We start from the raw sequence: 19,956 nt of genomic DNA on the forward strand, positions 1-19,956 counted from the left end.
AACAAAAGGCTTAGATATTGTGAGGAATCGGCTAGTATAAGCTATAGCATGGCTGACTGGGACAAGCAGGTAGTAGTGAGACTGTCGAAGGCTAGTGGCAGTCAGTGTCTAAGCCCTGAGTATCACAGGCTGATCCACCATGTAGTTAGAAGAGCATGTACTGTCATGTGTCAAGTCTCTTGAGCCAAAGCCATAAGAATGTTGTCATAGCAGCTCCCAGTGTGCAGCTAATGGCTGATCTCCTGTATCCACTATCTCTATTCAAGAGGACAGTGACTGTGCCACAAAGCCAACTCAATCCACCCTTACGGTCCGCCACCAAGGAAAGACAAGGGCTTACTTTGTACCTTCACCTTCCTCAGGGACAGCCGAAACAGACAATTTTGTGAGTTACAATCTTTGGACAATGCGCATGGATAAAAATTCCTATTTTACCATTTTCATCATGCAAAAAAGACACCGGCATGGTAGCGCAGCGGTTAGCGCCTCAGCTTCACAGCTAGAAGGTCCGGGGTTCGATTCCCACCAGGACGGGGCCTTTCTGTGTAGAGTTTGCATGTGCACAGGGAGACACATGTTCTCCCCGTGTCTGCGTAGGTTTCCTCCGGGTACTCCAGTTTCCCCTACCACTAAAAACATATGCAATAGGTGAATCCTCTAGCCAGGTGATTCTAACCACCAGCCTGGCTCTGCATCATGGAGATGGGTCCCCGGGCACGGCACTGCCGTCGACCACTGCTCCTTACGGGTTGCCCCAGCGGCATCGAAGGATGGGTTAAATGCAGAAGACAAATTTCCCTACGGGGACAATAAAGTTACAACAAACAAGTTACTGCCACTATAACAACCATTTGTGACCCTCATCATTTCCCTTTTTGGATGAAATCAAGTCATGTTAATCCCACATTGGATGGATAATGGTTAAATGAAGCTTCTCTTGATGAAAACAAATAAAAAATCAAATAAAAAGATGTAAGCATTTCTATGTCCAATTGAAAATTCTAAATCCTTTTAGTTTTTAGTATGACCAACCTTTCGCTGAGCATGTTGCTTCCAAAATGCACTCCTTGACGCTACACTGTTGAGACTGTCCGAGTACCCTTCTCCATTCTCACTGTAAAAAAAAAGGTAACAGAGCATTATCATAGGCTAAAACTTGTAACCCATCACCCCTATTCCTGGGCCTCAAAGTTACCACCCTTGGACAAAAATCCAATTTACCTTTTATGGTTGATTTAGTTGACATCAAGCAAAAATATGTGCATCTCCCCTTACCAACAGAAAATCAATGTCCCGTCCAATTTCCGAAGCTGGAAGTGAAAACGCGGCGGTAAATTAAGTGCGGAGGGTGAATGCATCAACATGTATGAGCGCGGCTGTGGCCTTCATTAGCCCTGGGCCCTGTGTGACAGACGTGTGAGAGGGGAGCGGCCGAGCGGAGCCGAGCACCAAGTAGCATCTGATGGACACGCGGCGAGCTCAGGCACACACACACACGCACACACACACGCACAGGTTTATTGACAGTGACCTTTGACGTGGAGGTGGAAGCCAGTGACATTTACGCTGGCGGGGTTTATTAAGGTGGGGCCTGGGAGAAGCAACAGAGGTAAAGAGCGCCGAAAGAGAGAGGGATCTGAGCGGAACATGACAGCGCTGGGGGCTAGTTTGGGTTAAAGCCGGGGCCTGCGAGGGGGCACGGGGACCTGGCCCAGGAGAGATTACCACCCGGACCGAGGAACAGTCTCTACAACTTGTGGGATATTATGCGCACAGGACAGCAAAGAGCTAAATGTTAATGTTGATAACTACGCCTTATCTTTATACAAGGATTCTTTTTTTCCCAGACTTACGAACACTAAAGAACTCTGCAATCAGACTCATGAACAGTAAATCACCTATTACAGAGTTTTACTACATCTTGTTTATTTTAATTCTATTTTATTACTTTTATTTGCATGGCCTTAATACATCATTATCATTTAATTCCTAGATTAGAATTCATGTTGCACAATTGCATTGGAAAAAAATCCTAGTTTCATTGACAATGGCAATAAAACCTATTCTGACTCTTCAGTTAGATCCACCCTTAATGTCCCAGTTTTCTTCTTGCTATTAACATCTACCTATAGCCGTCTTGTGATTAATTGTGGAAACATTTGCCAGATTTTTCGAGCAGTAAAAGGATCAAAATAAGTGGTCAGTTTAAATGAGTTGGGTTGATGAACTTGGCAACTCTCAACTAAAGATGTATATTTTCAGGGGTTCAAATGTTGAATAATATGTCAAATGTACAACAGAAGATCAATTTCAATATTTCTAAAGTGGTACGCCCGAATTATATTTTGGTGCACTAAATGAAAACTACAACCACCCCAAAAATGCTGCACTGGAGCCCCGATTTCTCTGTGCGATCCAAACCATTTACACCTATGCACTACACACTTCTGCCTATAGGATTGTGGAGTCTTTGTAGAGGCCCAGGCAACTCTGTCGTACACTACACCAGCTTTGTGTATGTACTCATGTACAACAAGATAAAACATCCACCTGATTAAATTCTCCCCAGCCTTAAAAAAAAAAAAACTGCCCGCTCGGCTCAGAATAGCTCCAGCAGCTCAAAACCTGTGAGGGAGCCAGAGGCGGCCGGAAAGAAAAGGGGAAAAAAACACAGACTTGTCAGTACCCTTAACTGACATCTTTATTTTGTACTATTTAGGAAAAGAAAGTCCTTAGGCGGAAATAGTGTATTTGTGGAGGTGCCTATAAGACATATTGCTGGGGAGGACCCTTGTGCGGGAGGAGGCGCAGGAGGCTTTACAGTAGCAAATCAGTTGACAGGTGCCTTAAATAAGACAACATCTCAGTTTAGGGCTCCTTCTTCACAAATCCACTTAGATCCTTCTCCCAGGTAAAGCGCATATTACACTACCGCTTATTAGCCACATGGAGGAGCATTAGGAAGGCAGGGCAGCGCTCGCACCCAGTCGCTGTTAAATGGCCTCTCGTGGATAGAGCTGGGCTGGATTACGGCCTGATGAATTAGTTCGGGAGAAGAGGATGGAGAGTTAGCAAGGGCCGCGCGAAAGAAAATAAGACAGAGCGAGGGGGAAGAGGCGAAGGGGAAATAAATAGCGGCGATAGCTCAAAATCAAATCATTCCAGCCATCACTCAATGAACGCTGGCTCTGTGGCTTCTTTGCATAAAACATACATGAAATAATTACTGTCGATGGTTCTTAATTTAGAGGGTGTTAAACAGCTTGTAGACATCTGGTACGGAGCCGAGTAGGGTCATTCAAAATTTATCTAACTAAATTAAAGGAGAGGAGAGCGGCGCGTGGAGCGGATGGAGAAGAGTTTGAGTGGTGGGTGGGAGGGGCTAGGAGGTGCCTTATAGTGAACTGACATATCACGAGATAACCAGCACTGGAGAGAACGTATGGGTAGATATGGTGAGTGTGGGGCTGGAGGGGTGCAGGGGTACTAGCACGGGGATCCTTAGTGCTGTCAGGGGGGGGGTTAGTGAATATGCAAAGGACCAGTAAATTAAATCAAACTGCCAAACTGTCAATTTGGAGATAGCGTGACTAGTGCATGAAAATGGCATCACTGGAAGGTATCAAGGCTTCGCCGGGCCCCTTATCCCTCGGCTTTTCTGGCATTGGTTCAACTTTGTGTGGAGAGGTGGCTAATTTTGCATGCAAATTTCAGTCAATAAGCTCCAAGCAAGGCGTCCCAGGATATTTCAAAGGATCTGACAGTAGTTTCCCCCTCCTTTCCCGTTTCTTTCTATCACCATTTCTCATATTCTTCTTTTGGCTTCTGAATACCAACTAGACAGACGATGAAATTCAATCACCCATTTGCTTATGCTTTGCATATGCACATTGTCCCCTCGACTCTGCATGGCCCCACACATTTCAGCACAGCCACTCCAATTCACCCACCTAAAAATAATGAGCCTGCGTGGCCACTGAGTGTGTGTGTGTGTATCATTACCTATCTACGCTCATGTCCTCCCACTCATCCTTAGAGGGACTGGGGCTGCGGCAGTGCCAGCTGATGGCTTGATTGGGGTTGACTCTTGGGTAGCTGCGCTGGTGTAGCGGACCTCGGAGGCGACTTGTTTTGAATTTGACCTTGCCGCTAATGTTGTTAGTAATCCCAGCAGCCCGTGTTGGCCCTGCTGCATGGTGCCTATAGAAGTCCCTGGCTGCTCGCAGAATCCCCAGCTCCGGCCTCAACTTCAGCAGCTTGTGTTGAAGCTGAGTAGCTTCTTTCTGGGAGGCAGCCAGACGACCTTCTAGAGCCATGATCTGGCTGCGGTGCCTCTCCCCTTGGAGCAGAGCTTGAGCCTGGGCTGCCTCCGTACGAGCAGCATCGTGCGCTCGACACTGGTCCAGTGAGGCCTGCAGTCGGCAGCAGTTATGAGCCAGGTCCTCATTGGCCTCCTGTAAGTGCTCCTTCTCTTCCCTGAGTCGCTCCGTCTCCTCCTCGAGGGACACCATCTTCCGTTCAAGCTGCTCAATCTGAAGAGGCAAAGTGATCTCAGTGGTACAACAGTGTATAGGTCTTATGACTGCACTTTACACTTGCGAAGGTTGAATTTACAAAACAATATCTGACACTTGTCAGACAACACTTTTTTCATTCTAAATTAAAAGGTTGATAAAATGAACCATGTGTAGCATAGGTTAGTATTTCAGGTTCAGGACAATTACCTGCCTGCATAAAAGCAAAAGTTTAAGCTATTAGTCTGTACATACTGGTATACATTGAACAACTGAGGTAAAGGCTTATGGCAAAAATGCTTTCAGTGCTATTAATATTCTTTTGTGCAACAGAATTCCAGTTAAACTCTATTTCCAGGGAACAGCCTATGCCCTTATTAACCCAGTAAATCTTTGGCCATTTGACTGTTGGACTGGCCTTTTACCCTGATCAGCCCTAACTTCACATTAACCAGGAGCACTTAGTGTGTTTGTTAGATCTTTGGTGGGGACTGTTTAAGAGAACAGTAGATGCCTGCTGGGTTTGTGCCTCCAGGCGTTTCTCCCTTTTATTTGGCACTCACTGCCTGCTGGTGCAGCCTGGTACTATTCAACACAATTAGGTGTCTCCTCTTACTCTGAATATTCAGTGCCAAGAAAGAAGAAAGTTTTGTGTAAATGATCGCAAGTAGGGACTTTAAGAATATGTTTTAGATAATTGGTATTATTGGTATTTAATGGAGCAATGCAATTTGAATGAAACTGAAATCTAAGAGACAAAGGATCATTTTGTCCCGTGTTTTTGAACTTCAATTGAAAAAAATAAAATAATTGCAGAGTTCTTTTGCAGGTGAAATGTTGCCTTTCTATCAACTGGACATAAATGTTAATGAAAAACTTGGCAGTAAGAGCATTGTTGCTTTGCTACCACTCAGAGATCTACATGTAAAAGTCACCACAAACGAAATGTCTATGTGTGAAAAAAAATACTGCCAAATTATGTGGAAAAGCCATTGTGCAGTAGTTAAGGCTCTTTCTGGTTTCCTTTATGGGCAATGACAAAGAACAGTTGGTAATGGCGGAGTGGCGTACCTTTTTAAATGACTCCTCCAAGCGCTCCAAAGACACAAAATGCTTTTTGGGAGTGCTGCTTTTGACCTGCCGCTCCTTCACCACTTTGTGAAGCAATTCTGCACAAGGGAACAAAGCTCATTATTGTGACATGCAGTGTCAAATCCAGGCTGCTGAATCAATAGTGATAAAAAAAAAAGTGCCTACATTAAATCAATTAGCATTACTGAGGTCTAATTTCCTTCCTCAGGTCCATTTTTCCCTTTTTCGTCAGTCAATGCCAGAAAGAACACTTTTTTAAGGGGATTTAAATGTTCAATGTAAAAATCTATAAAACATTATTATGCTTTATTCAGTGGACAATGAGGTATTTTATTTAATACTCCGCAAGGAAATAGGAAAAAAAAAGTAGCATTCAAAAGCACACAACGTTGCATGCCATGTGCAACCTCTCTCCAGGGACCTTAAACAAGCCGAGAAGAGCGCTGCAGTCCCTGGTGAGCACACAGCCCCCGGGCCGCTCTGCTTTGTAGTCCTCTGTGTTTCCCCAGCGGACCGATAATCTCTGCAGACTTAAACTGTGCTTTATTCCAAAAGAAGTTCAATACTGGCCCCAGCAAATTTAAGGTTTTTTTTACTGTAACAACATGCAGCATGCTGGAGTTTTAAGTGCTGCGGGAATAAATGCACTGGCGAAGGGTACACAATACAATGTTGATTTAAAAAAGAGAAAGCAAGGATTGTATGGTTGTTATGACACAGCAGGATGCAAACAAACACAAGGAGTTGATGAGATTACATAAGAACATCTTCTATCTTTTTACCTTTTTATCCCCTTTCCAAGTATCGAGTATATCCCCCTAAATTCTAATCCTGCTCATTTCAATTCCTAAACGCAGGAACAATACTAAGCATTATTAACATTAGATACCGCGCTGTCAGTGAAGAATTGTGCTTATCACGGCCTTCTTTCAGCTCGCCTCTCCTGAGTTCCGAGTGCACTTGTGAGCAGAATTAATAAGATAACTCCCGGCGGAATAAGGAGGACAACTCAATTAAGGCTTGATCAACTTGCAAATTGATTAGGAGATCAAGTGGTGTTGGTCCTGTCTGCATACATCCTTCCTAATGTTCAGAAGCACTTCGCTTTGAATCCAATCTGCAACCTTTGTCAAACACTGACCAGCGCGATAGCCGTGTCCTTAATTAACCAGTTCAATAACAAATCTGTCCTGGATCACTTTCATTTACTCCGCGAGAGGTGATTGTCTCTGTTGAAGATGGAGGAGTACGATTTAAAGGATGGCACTAATTAAAATTGTGGATTGTATGCTATTGACAACCTTCTACGGAATAATTAGAGCTGGGCATAGTTTACTCATCAGGGAGAATCGGGGTCACTATATGTGACAAATACCTAATTGTTTTTTTATATACATTTTACGTTAAGAAAAAAGTTAACATCTAAAGCAACAGTGCATATAAGAAACTGAAACTTTTAGGATGAAAAGGCATAGTGTCGAACTATTAGATCCAGGTAAATATAGCCTAAACATGCAACAATGAATCAGATTGGGGAATCATCATAAAAATCAATTACTGGAATAACTTATTTAGTAATTGATAGTTGTTCTGTACAAATCCACGAAAACAAGTGACAACAAGTGAGTGGAAGCTTATTAGTATAGCGCTTTTCACATGACTCCGGTCACCCAAATCGTTTCAGAGATTTGTTCTATATTCACTCCCACACGGCAGTGGTAAGCTACGTATGTGTAGCTTCAGTTTCCCCTGGGGTAGACTGACAGAAGCGCTGTCACGACTGCACACACCTGTGCCAACGCATCTCTGACCACCTTTCATTCACGCACACATGTCATTCATCCCTATGAAAACACACAAACAACAACATACACTTTGTGCTTTTGATATAATTGCAACATCTGTGTGCTAAGTAAGTAACTTTATGTGGTTAAAGAAAAAAATCATGTCCTCTTTCCTGTCTATTGATTAGTCAATTAATAAAGAAATAATAAACTGATCATTCACTTAGCAAAATAACTAGTTTCAGTCCTGAACTGCATCCGAATGGTTAGACTGCCAATCATTTTTTATTTTGTCAAAGTATAATTTTCCATTTCAATGTATGGCTAGTATGCTAAACTTTAAAATGCTTATGAATCATCATGTGTCTAATCTATCTACACATTTTTTTTGTTTTTGTAATTGTTCCAAAATCACAAAATATTTCATTTACAAATACAGTAGTAACAAAAGTTGGTCAAACCCCACCCCCCACCAAATTTCAGACTCGAAGAACTTGAGTGACCCTTTCAAAGACGTGGCGGGCTGAAGCTCCTCCACCAGGATCACACTAACCAAAGGCAGCAGATGAAAGGAGCGAGGCCTTTGTGCTGTGCCCACAAGGACACGAGGGAGGGACCTTAATATATGCCGCTGTGCCAGGACCTCCTCCTCTGACTGGGGGTGACTAGGGAGCCACCGCGGCCTTTTTATCAAGGTAGAGTGCTGTGGTGCCAACTCCCCAGCCACCAGCGCTGAGAGCGGGCTAATTGTCTCCCAACCTGGTTATGTACCCAGCCAGCTCGGCAGCCCTCCTGTCCTATCTGGTGCTCTGGCTGATTGAATGTGACATGCTGGGGGAGACAAAAGAGCAGGCTAATTCACAGTAACAAACTTCCCTGGGCAAAGTGTCAACTGTAAAGCAGGAGAGCAGCTCCTCTCAACATGGCCCCTGGTTTCCCTCTGTGCTTCTCCAGCATCTTTCAGTAAGTTGCAACCAAAGATCAGCTCACCTGAAAAGTTCGAGCCTCAGTGTGTTACTTGTGTGGTCACTCTGCTAGGAAGGTTTAACAAAGGGGGGGGGTCATAGGTGTGATATTCATTTGGAGTGTGCCGATTACCAAACCAGATCCAGATCAGAACCCAGTATAAGAATGTTGGTGTAAAAATAAAAGTAATCTGCAATCTATGGTTATAGAGCCATAATACTGCTCTTGCAGCTCGTCAGGTATGTAAGGAAAAGTGGCCTGGTTAATCCTGGTTTAGTCCTGATTTGGCCATGCAGTTGCACCCAATATAACTACACAGCAGACACCTGTTCAAGAACTCCGAACAGATGGAAACTATACATTCTATATAAAAGAATATAAATCAATAATCAATAATCCTACTATCGATACTACCACTTATCAAGACTCCTTACGATCCAGTACTTTAACAGTACTTTTATTGGTACTTTAAAGGAATAGGCCACCGTTTTTACATACTGAGATATGTTCTTACCTTGGCTTTGACGAGTTCTTTAGGACCTGTCTGGTCTTCCCCCGTGCCTTCAATCACTTAAACACAGCGCAGACGGCGTTAGCATTTAGCCTCTCCTGCTCTCCACTATAGCTCCAAAACAGGTCAAGAGAGAAGCTACCAAGCTCTTCCACGTTTTCCCTATTTAAATATGGTTACGTGAAGTGTTACACTACAAAGTATGATTACACAAAATTAAACAATGTGGATTTTCTAAGCGGATAAAAGGGGGGACTATATTGTAAGGCGTAATAATACCAGGAGTAGTTCGAAATCCGCGCAGTAATCTTGACTTTACTGCGCAGTAATCTCCACTTTACTGTGCGGATGCCAAACTACTCCTGGACTGGTATTATTACGCCTTACAATATAGTTCCCCCTTTTATCCGCTTAGAAAATCCACATTGTTTAATTTTGTGTAATTATACTTTGTAGTGGAACACTTCACGTAACCATATTTAAATAGGGAAAGCGTGGAAGAGCTTGGTAGCTTCTATCTTGACCTGTTTTGGAGCTATAGTGGAGAGCAGGAGAGGCTAAATGCTAACGCCGTCTGCGCTGTGTTTACGTGACGGGGGAAGACCAGACGGGTCCTAAAGAACTCGTCAAAGCTAAGGTAAGAACATATCTTAGTACGTAAAAACGGCGGCCTATTCCTTTAAAAGCAAAACATATATATTTTATTGCTACATTTGGACCTGAGTTGATTCAAAATTAGGTTTAATACATATATTACAAGGCATCAAAAATACAAATATAAACCAAAATGTGCAATAAATATAGAAATGAAGGATTACGGTTCATGTGTTTTCTGTTATTCACATGCTGTAGTGTTGGTGGAGTGTAAATCCTTAGCGCTAAACTTAGCCACATTCTGCTTTCTCTCTGTTGTCACACGACTCGTGTCCAGTGGGTCAGTCAGTGACTGTCCCGTGCTGGTGTGCACGTGACAGTGTGGGCACATTTGAGCATGTACATGCCACCACGTGAGCCATTTTGCGAGACACGATCTTAAAATCTTTTCATACAGGTAATATGAATGAAGACAATAGTGCTGTGGAGTCTGCCGAGGAGGACGAGGAGGGAGGGCATCTGGTTTCGATTTCTAAAGGCAGCGCCTGCAGTAGCTTTGGCTTCTGAGTAGACACAAGTAAAAGCATACTGTAAAAGCGTATCCAGTCCAGAGGGCTTGTTTACAAGTGCACCAGTCTCTGCCTCTGTCAGAGTCACACAAATGGCTGAGAGAAGGAAACATAGCGCAGAGTTGGTCCAACCCTGACATTGGGCGCCGTCATGGCGGGCTGTAGGGATAAATAGATCAAATGCAGGGAGTGGCGGGAGCCTTATTAGAGCGGTGATTAGGCCACGTGACTATCAGTGCGACTCCTCTGCACCAATACAAGGCCCATTATGGCTGGAGCTTATCAGTCCAGGTGGACGCGGACAGCATACATGACCCAAACTGAACTTGAGCCAATGCAAGTAACCATCAGTCTTTAGATCTCTGCCTAAGATGTTCCCCCCAATTTTTTGGGCCTTGATTAGAAAATAAATAAAAATCAGACATGACTGGGTCTACTAGAACATGTGGAAAGTGGGGTCATCTTTTAACTAGGAAAAAAGTGGCACCAAACAAACTTACCCATCCTACTAACCTGTTTGTTTTATTTTGATATTTAAATAAAACTCACCTTTGTGTCCACTTGCGAGGCGCAGGTGCACCTCTTTTACAGTAGCTCGGTCCATGGCTGCTTGGACTCGCAACAAGTCTAGTTCCTCTTCAAGCTCAGCTCTACAAAAACAAACATGTTTACTAAAAATCTTTTAAATAACTAGGGAATCTCAACAAAGTAGAATGACACAACAATGGCTAATTAAATTGTTTTTAATTCATGGGGAATATCAAAGTGACAAGCAACATGAAACGCAAAGGTAGGAAAGTAGAGTATAGACTAGAAACTGTGCCCAATTACCTTCCCACAATTAGCTTGATTCCTGTTAAAGGCTAATTATGTGCAGCCATGCTCGAGACTTTGCACTTTCAAGTTATTATTAGGACCCTGGCTGTATTCTGTTGGGGATAGAGAAGCCCGGGGAGACCGACACACCTGAAACACACTCCTCTCCCTCCACTCAGCTCATCTCCGGAGTCTGCACACAGGCGCCTCGCAGTACTGTGGCATTCTTTCCCCGGTTTACTTATGCAAACTTACACTGGGGAAAAACAATGACCAGTTAAGAATTTGCTTTTCACTTTTGGTCACGAAAAACTCTTTGTGATTACCAGCATGCAATGGTTCCTTTTTCACAATAAGTTTTAATTAGGCATTCAGTGGATTGCCCTTTGTAATGCAGTTTTATTTACAAATTGCAGTTCTGAATATGGCCCCTTTTCACATTTCAATCAAAATAGTGATACATTTTTTAAATTCTCGTTACTTTTTAAAAAGGGTTTTAAAAGACGTAATTGTTGCTTATCCCATGAGTCTAGCCAGAATTAAAATATATTACAATGATGGAATAAACTGTTGATATATTTATACAGCTCCAGCATTTCGGTCAGGCCGCCCATCCACTTTCAGTTTATAGTATTTGTAGTTAGCAGTAATTATGTAATATAATGTGGCATAAAAGTATAAAAAAACAGCCTTACATGTCAACCACAAAATGTTATCTTAGCTTAACAGAAGTTCTGTTTTTAGCCGAGAAAAACTTTTTGACATCTTGTCAAAATGAAAGCAGTACTAAGTAACTCAAGCCCAAAGGGGCCATTAGCGCCACTGCAGGTGTCGTAGCATGTTGCGGTTTTTTACTCATTAATTGTCCATGGGAGTAAATACTACACTGATAGAGAAGACAAAGGGAGAGAGGGATATTGTACATCCAATCACACAATGGAGATAATTTTTTTCACTCGGCACACTTGGCTGTAAATACTGCTAAAGTGGCGCTAGCCCGCAGTTAGCTTTGCCCGTTAGCATGTTAGCTTCTTCTTCGTGATTCCATTAGTGTGTACATTTCAAAGAGGCGTGTAAAGCATGTAATATTAAAGAAACAGGCCACCGTGTCTGGTCTTTGTGCGCACCCTCAGTCATGCAAAAAGACCAAAGATGTTGTCAGTACTGTATTTAGCCTCCGCACAGTAAAGTGAGGATATTACGAAGTGCTCCGAGGGTATTATTATACCTTACAATATAGTACCTCTTTTAATCCGCTTAGAAAACCGACATGTTTAATTTTGTGTAACTATACTTGGATCGTGTAACTGCTCACGTAACCATATTTAAATAGGGAACGCGTGGAAGAGCTTGGTCGCTTCTAACTTCAACCCCGTTTGGCCACATAGCGGAGAGGAGGACAGGCTAAATGCTAACAACATCTTTCGTCTTTTTGCGTGACTGGCCACACGCACAAAGACCAGACGGGTACGCATCAACTCGTCTAAGCTCAGGTAAGAACATATCATCATATATTATGGAAAAATGGTGGCCTGTTCCTTTAAGTCATTACAATAACGTTGCAAATGGTGCAATAGTGCAGTTTTGTCCTGGAAATATCACGATACGCAGCATTGTGCCGTCCCTAGCCCTAATCTTTTCGGCCACCCAGCAGTGGAGAAAGCTCTAATGGCTGACTGCAGCTTAAATAAGTCCACAAATGAGTGTCCCAGAGGAGGTGAGGAGGCAGATGGATACGTGTCGCTTCTCTATAGATTTTCCTCCATAAATGAACCCAAGTCGATGAAGCCCGGCACTGCCTTATGTGTCCCGGCTGTTAATGGGACAAACGAGCTGAAATATGCAGTGTGTGTTCCAGCTCATGTTTCTCTTTTATGCCTTTTCAGATGCTGATGGTATTGACGCTAAACCAAAGTTCATATGCAAAACATTCAATTTTGTTGAAGGATAAGCAACTTTGTAGGCCAAGGAAGGGATTGGATTGCAGATTGACTTCATTGGCTTGCGGTGCTCCAGTTTCACATCACAACATTTAGAAGATGGAGGACTACGCTTCCCTTTCCAGTATTTGTCATTGCAGAGGGGGGTTATATGCAGTGGAAAAAATAAATATGTATATTGTTGTTTAAATAATGGTCCAAGACAAGATTTAGAAATGATGCAGAAAACTAAAGTAAATTCTTTATAATAGAGAGATCTAAGAATTTAAGTGTTTGTCTGTATTCATTCTCTATAAATGCAATAATGTCAATGCCTTGATCTGTGCCGTTGCCCCTTTCGAAAGGGATGCGGGGGAAAAAAATGTGATAAAGATCATTTATTTATCTGGGCAAACAGAGTAAGTAGTAAGGTGGTAGAGTCAACAGTCAGGTGTTGCTCGGTAATGATGTGGTCTGTCTCACGTCGCCCTTTTGGCCCTTTAAAAAAAAAAAAAAAACACCTTTCTCTCTTATGCGCTGCAACAATTCCAGCCCTGAGCCATGCATTTGTTGTCATTTGATCTCATCTGCTACCTGCGCTGCGGCGAACACAGCTTAGAGCGCCAACACTCTCCAGCTTTGGACCACAAGAGTGCAACCAACATCATCATCTGCGCCAGCCACTGTGATTTCAGATCCCAACCTTGTCTCATTTCTTGCATAAAAATACGCGGAAGGAGCGGGGAATGGGGGGGGTGAGAAAGCAAAAACACCTCTGGCATCTTAATGGCTGGGGATGAGAGTCTTGTTTTTTGGGGGTGTGAGACGGGGATTCCCCTATGGTTAAAGCGGGGCTGCAGGGCTGTTGGCTGGATAAGTCACTCCTGTCAGCAGAAACGGCGACTGGTGGAGTATGGCTATAGGCGATGCAAGGGCAACAGCAGCGGAGATATGAGAGGTAAATAGGGATTAGCTAACCACTGGTGGAAACAACCCAGAATAACTAAAATATTCTGTCTCTAAAAGGCTTGTTGATGCCTCTGGATATCCTATTGCGAAACAAAACAATATCAGGGAATTGAATTTAGAGTGTTAAAGATGGGGAGAAAGATCTTGAATGGGTCAATTTTACTTACTTACCGGTATATAAACAGACACAGAACATAGAACTACAGACACGACAAAGATAAATTAGGGCACAATACTACAACGTTCAAGCAGTGTCATATATCTGCTTGAAGGAAAACCTTAAACCGGGGGAAATGAGAGTCAAATTCTGTGACAGCGCTGTAAGTGACAAACAAAGCAGTTTTGTCACATCATAAGAAATCTGCCTAAAAAACATTCACAAATGCCATTATACAGTGACCTCTTTATATTTCCGGTCCGGAAATGAAATAATGAATCTTGTATTAACATACTTATAACCCTGCACTACAAAAATATAAATACAAAATATAAAAACTCAAAACGTTTTTCATAAATAATATGAAACAGAAAACTAAAACTCCATGGTGATGCAAGTATCCAGACCCTATTCACCAGTGGTTCTCAAGCTGGGGGCCAGAATCCTCATGGGGGTTGCGAGACAATTTTGCGCATAATATGGCATATTTTCATTTAGTTTAGAATGGAAAATGTGCCCTGTGGGGGTGATGAACAGCAGTGGTTCTGTATTAGGGATGCACCGATCCCATACTGGTATTGGATTTCGGAGCTGATGCTCTAAATATATACGGCTACAAGTATCCGATACTGAACAGATACCCGTTTTGTCTCTCACCATTAAAAAAAACACAACTTTCACTAAATCTAAGTGAATATGGGCATGCCGTACCTCATTCTACAGTATAGAACATGGAGGATTCAATCACTGAGTTAATGCATTATTGATCGCAAAGGTGCAACAGCACGCTAATGCTAGCTGCAGCATTCTAATGCTAACGTCAACTAGGGTCAGAAACTATGATTGGGTCACCTAAAGTAGCCTAATTAAATAACCACTGCTGGAGTGGCTATGTGTTTGTATTTTTGTACACTTTATGTGAGTTGTTATACGAATGCAACTTAAAAACCTGTCATATACCCACATTTAGTGTAGAAAAGCCCAGTAATTATTGTTTAATGTTTTTCCATTACTGTTTATCAATAGACATTTAATTGATCTTCATTTAAAAATGGAGCTGGACAAAAGAGGACCATTAACTTTTTTCCTCACAGCAGCCACTTTTAAGAAAGCATCTTGGCATCGGTTAATATTGGATACTCAAACCCCCAGTGTCGATATCGGAAGCAAAAAAGCTGAATCGGTGCATCTCTAGTTCTTATATTGGTGGTTGTGATTTAAAAAGTTTGAGAGCATAAATCGCTATACACCAGCCAGAGCTCTTCCATTGCTCTCAATTCTGCTGTTTTAGAATTTTTGAAAAAGTTTAAGTCAGAGGTAAATTCCACTCATAGCCCCAAGGTTCAGAAAGGTACAGCAGGAAAACACCATTATCTGCTCTGTACTGGTGCCAAGATTTCTAAATGATCATATATTACAATGTACAAATGACTGCTGAAAAACAGCATTTTTCTTCATGGTGCACTTTATTTTCCAACAACATAAATGTTTTATATCATATGGTGAAAGTCCCTCTTACATGCAATTATGCTGCATGCACAAAATATTATGAGATGCAATTAGTGTCACTGCATGTATGTAATTACTTAGGGGAGCTTTTTTTCTTGCATAAATTAATTGACCAAATAATTAATGACAGAAAAGCCGCCCTTCTTCAGAAAACATACTATTTGTGTAAACTTGTCCCTCCTCCAGCTCAGCTCAGCATCCGGGGGCAAAAGACCCTCATTACTTTTAATACCTTTAAGCAAATAGAGATGAAACGGAGAGCAATAGAACACCCGACTAAACTTGATTAAACTTAATTAGAGTCAAAGTCGCTTATTGGGGAGCTCCATGTCCATGATGGTCACTTTGTGTGGAAAAAGAAGATGATCTCTAAGGCTTTTTCCCCAGTAATCGCCAGTAAATTTATGCTTTGATGTCATATACTGTGTTTATTTTGTTTACTGAGCCTAAATAATTCCTGCCTCATTTTAGCAACAGATCTTTAACAACAATTAACTGGCGAGGACATGCAGTGCAGCAGACAGACGCATAATGAGCTACAGAAAACGATCCCTCTGTGAGTGTTTTTAGCCCACCCGGCCCGTGGTTACATGCCAGCCATCTAGCACCACTAATGGAAATCTTAATCAAAAGTACACCTTGGTGTCAAATGTTGAGGGAGACGGTTTCCAATTAATTTAATGAAAGGTCTATTTTTAATCAGAAAACAGGCTTCAGCAGGCTTTGAAACTGTGAAGCACAATGAACAAAAATCTATATCTACGGTATGGTGGCGCAATGGTGGAGCTTTCCTGTCTGGAGTTTGTATGTTCTCCTTGTGCCACCATAGGTTTCCCCCAGGTGCTCTGGTTTCCCCTAAAACTAAAAACATGTACAATAGTTCAGGATAAATTAAAGTGTGTTTATGAGTGTGACTGTTAGAGAACGAATGCAAATTAAATCATGACTACAATTTGACATGGCGTGTTTACATGTACGTTCATTGTTCATGAACATGCACTGTCCCAAACAGGACAGGACCCAGGGAGTGCTCTTCTAACTTGATATTACAGTGTTAATAACATTAGCTCTGCTATTAATAAGGCATTGCTCCAGTGTAAATCGTTCGGGGAGAGGAGGAACTTTTTGTGCAGCATTTGCTGCTTATTGGATTAAGCGCACTTCGCTTTAACCAATCACCGACAACATTTTTTTTGCTGTGTTTGTAAGTCTCTAAGCACAACTTATGTTTTTTCTTCTACACAACGCTGTTAATTAGTATGAATAAAAGTATTTGTTGTTGTGTCGGCAAATGTTACTCACAGCAATACTGGTACGTGATTGGCCCACCTCTAGTGATTCTGTTTTCAAAAAGATCATGTATTTCATTTATTTATAATTATTAACTTGATTTAATTAAGATTAATTAAAGATTAATTGAGATTAAGAATCTGTTTTTTGGGGTGATGACCCCAGAGGAGAACCTATTGTACATATTTTTTGTGGTATGAAACCGAGCACCTGGAGGAAACCTATGCAGGCGGGGGGTTTGGGGGGCACACAAAAAGGGATCGATCCCAGGACCATCGTACAGTGAGGCAAGAAGGTCGCCCTAAATCAGGAATATTCTCTGGTGTGAACTCAACATCTTGCAGGAAAGGTTAGTGGTCTGCCCAGAGTCAAGACTAAACATGGTGAGGCTGCGCTTCAGTTTTATGCAGCTAAAATCTGTATCAGTCTGAAAGTATTTGATAAGCACTCTTATGATTATTAATGTTGAATTTTTTTGTTTGCTTTTTAACTGTAATTGTTCTTGTTCTGTAAAGAACTTAGAATGTCTTTATATACGATATACAATTCATGCTCTACAAATAAACTGGCCTTGCCTTCATAACCATAATGCCCAAACCTTGAAAACCTTCTCTTAAAACTGTGTAGGGACTCACCAGCAGTTTCATCAACCCATCATTACTGTGGGAAATGGTCACGTGGGGCTTGAGACAGTGTTTTACAAGTGCTGTTTTAGGAGGTAGTGATGAGTAGCATCTGTTCTCACCCTCACTGACAATGGTGTGTAAAAACAAACCTTGTGACCAAGTACTAAAAGCTTAACATGAGGCCTTTATTCGCTCCTAAATTCTTCTACAGCCTGTTTAATTAGTCATTAGCTGATCATTGCAAACACTTGCCTAGCATAACCTTCACAAGAACAATTATTATAACACGGTCATCGGGACAAGCTCTAAATAGCTGCCGTTATGTTTCGCAGCAGTTGTGTTGTAAAACTAGTTTTAGCTGCAACCCAATAGGCACTTTTCAATTAGCGGTGGTTCGTCTAAGCAACTGAATCCAAAGTTTGCTTCAACTAAAGATAAGACCCATAAGTTGTGCTTATTGTGCCAAACACTGAAAAGAAAAACAAAACTAAAATAACATAATATATAACTTACATATTTAAAGAGAGAAACCCACACAGATTTGCAGAATTCCTTTTTCAGGGCAGTCTTGGCCCAGAGGTAACACTCATGTTCATGTTTTTAGCATTAGGGGAAACCAGAGATGTGGGCTGAATATGTAAATTCTACACAGGCTCCCATTCTGCCCAGGATCGAAGCTTCTTGGGCCTTCTTGCTGTGAGGCGACAGCTCTAACAGGAGACTTTGAAGTTTTTCTCTCTATACTTCTTTGCTGGTTAATGTGCAGTTTTGGCGTTTAATACAAAATTTTAAAAAGTTGCGAGGGTGCATTCTGTATTTCTCACTGATCAACATGTCAGTGAAGTGATGGGCCCAGAAACACTTTTTCCTCAAGTTTAAAACGCCCAGCCAAGTTTACTTTGCCTAAGCCATCCGCGTAAGGAGAGGCCCCCTGGGGGTGTGGAGCACGGAGCTAAGGTGGAGCTGGTCAGGGGCACATGAAGGGGATCAGTGCAAACCCCAGAGGACGGCCCACTCATAACGGCCAGGTAAGAGGCCAGCGCGCTCCGTATCACATGACTCCCCCTAGCAGGTCACTTCCAAGGACCCCGTGCGTTCAGAATAGTTTGCTGACCCCGTGCCCCGCCCCTAGACGCTGCGGTCCTGCGGCTCAGCTCTAGTCTTGGCCCGGGCCAGCCAGCCAGGCAGCCAGGCAGCCGGACGGACATCCCTTAACAGGCAAGCAACGGCGGCACAGGGGCTGCTAGCTTGTAATTAGCTCGGACAGCTCAGGCTTGGAGAGAGGCAGCCGGGCTATATCATAATGAGCTCAGTTGGGATTAGGAGGACAGGGCAGGGGGGTGAGCAGAGGGGAAAAGGAGGAGAGGGGGCAGCTGGAGGAGGAGAAGGCGGTGGCGGGGCTAAGGAGCAGAATTCTGGCCAAGTGCAAGCTCCGCACATGGGCCGGAGGGAGGCTGGGAAGGCAAGGAGGATACAGGAGGGAAGAGGTGAGGAGAGGTGAACGCTAGGGGAAATGGAGAGAGAAGGACTACGGCTTTAGGACAGGCTTTTGTGGGGAATCACAGAGGGTCAGTGTGCGCAGTGCGGGTACATGGGATACTCCGGATCAAACAAGACAGTGCTGTTCACGACTCAACAACTTCAGCCCAAATCTGAGACACAGCTAATACAAAGAGGAGCTATTGTTCTACAATGGCTGTTAAATGCAAATGACTACTGCAATATCAATGAATCCAGCTAGGCACTCCTGTGTTTGCCTACTGCTCTTTACAGGTTGCTCCGGTGTCATTGAAGGTCAAATGTTGAAGACAAATAACCCAATGAGGACAATAAGATCTACTTTAAATAAAATGTTGAAAATGTATCAATGTATGCAATTACTCCAAGTAGAAAAGTGCTTTCTATGATTCCAGGACAATGGTTATTACAATTTGCAGGTTTCCTCGTGTAATATGAAGCCGTATCTTTTTGTTCTGAATGTACCTTTAAACTCTTAACTTCTCTTCCACAAAGACCCAGCCAGTCATTTTCATAATGCCATATTACTGGCCCCACTTTAATGTGTGAATATCGGGGCGGCCAATTTCACAAATGAGCACAGTTTCTAATGATCCTGCTTTGGCTCCTGCTGGCTGGTAATGATGTGGAGGGCTAGGTGAACGCTGTGAAGTTGGGAAGGGCACACACTCAAGTCTTAACACCCACAAACAAGAAGGGACAGTGGGAGAGCCGAGCTGTGTGTGTGCGGGCAAATTAATGAGATAAAAGTTGAGATTCAAGTGTCCACTTTTCATGTGCGAGTGCAGAAAAAGAGAGACTTACTTCTCCAGGGAGAGTTTTCTGGTGAGGTTTTTCAGAAAGGCAAGTTCATTCCACACTCCGTCACTGTCCTCCTGTGTGAGCTGCCACGGCTCGGCACGCTGGATCTTTCTGTGCCTGGATATCAAGAAAACATAAAAAATATAAACGGTTAATTAACAAAAATGAGCTAATTAGCGGCTTTTTTTAAGTTGCGCATTATGAGATGGACGACCAAAAAAATTATTACAGTACAAGTATAGTAAGTATATTAATCATTTTAAATATATATACCAGGATCACCCATGCAATGTTAATGTGTATGGAAGTAAACGTGGCTCA

At 42.6% G+C, this 19,956-nt stretch overlaps 1 protein-coding gene across 1 annotated transcript in view; it reads right to left on the minus strand.

The window, feature by feature from the left end:
- Positions 1-19,956, minus strand: part of cntln (centlein, centrosomal protein) — a 101,784-nt gene that overhangs the window by 41,567 nt on the left and 40,261 nt on the right. The window contains exons 13-17 of the mRNA XM_079553830.1: positions 19,639-19,752; positions 10,580-10,680; positions 5,586-5,683; positions 4,003-4,532; positions 1,033-1,114 (exon numbers count right to left, since the gene is read on the minus strand). Coding sequence (XP_079409956.1) covers positions 1,033-1,114; positions 4,003-4,532; positions 5,586-5,683; positions 10,580-10,680; positions 19,639-19,752 — 925 coding nt within the window. The remainder of the gene's footprint in view (positions 1-1,032; positions 1,115-4,002; positions 4,533-5,585; positions 5,684-10,579; positions 10,681-19,638; positions 19,753-19,956) is intronic.

The sequence above is a fragment of the Gobius niger genome, assembly GCF_951799975.1.
Source record: "Gobius niger genome assembly, chromosome: 3".
NCBI classification, from domain to species: Eukaryota; Metazoa; Chordata; class Actinopteri; order Gobiiformes; family Gobiidae; genus Gobius; species Gobius niger.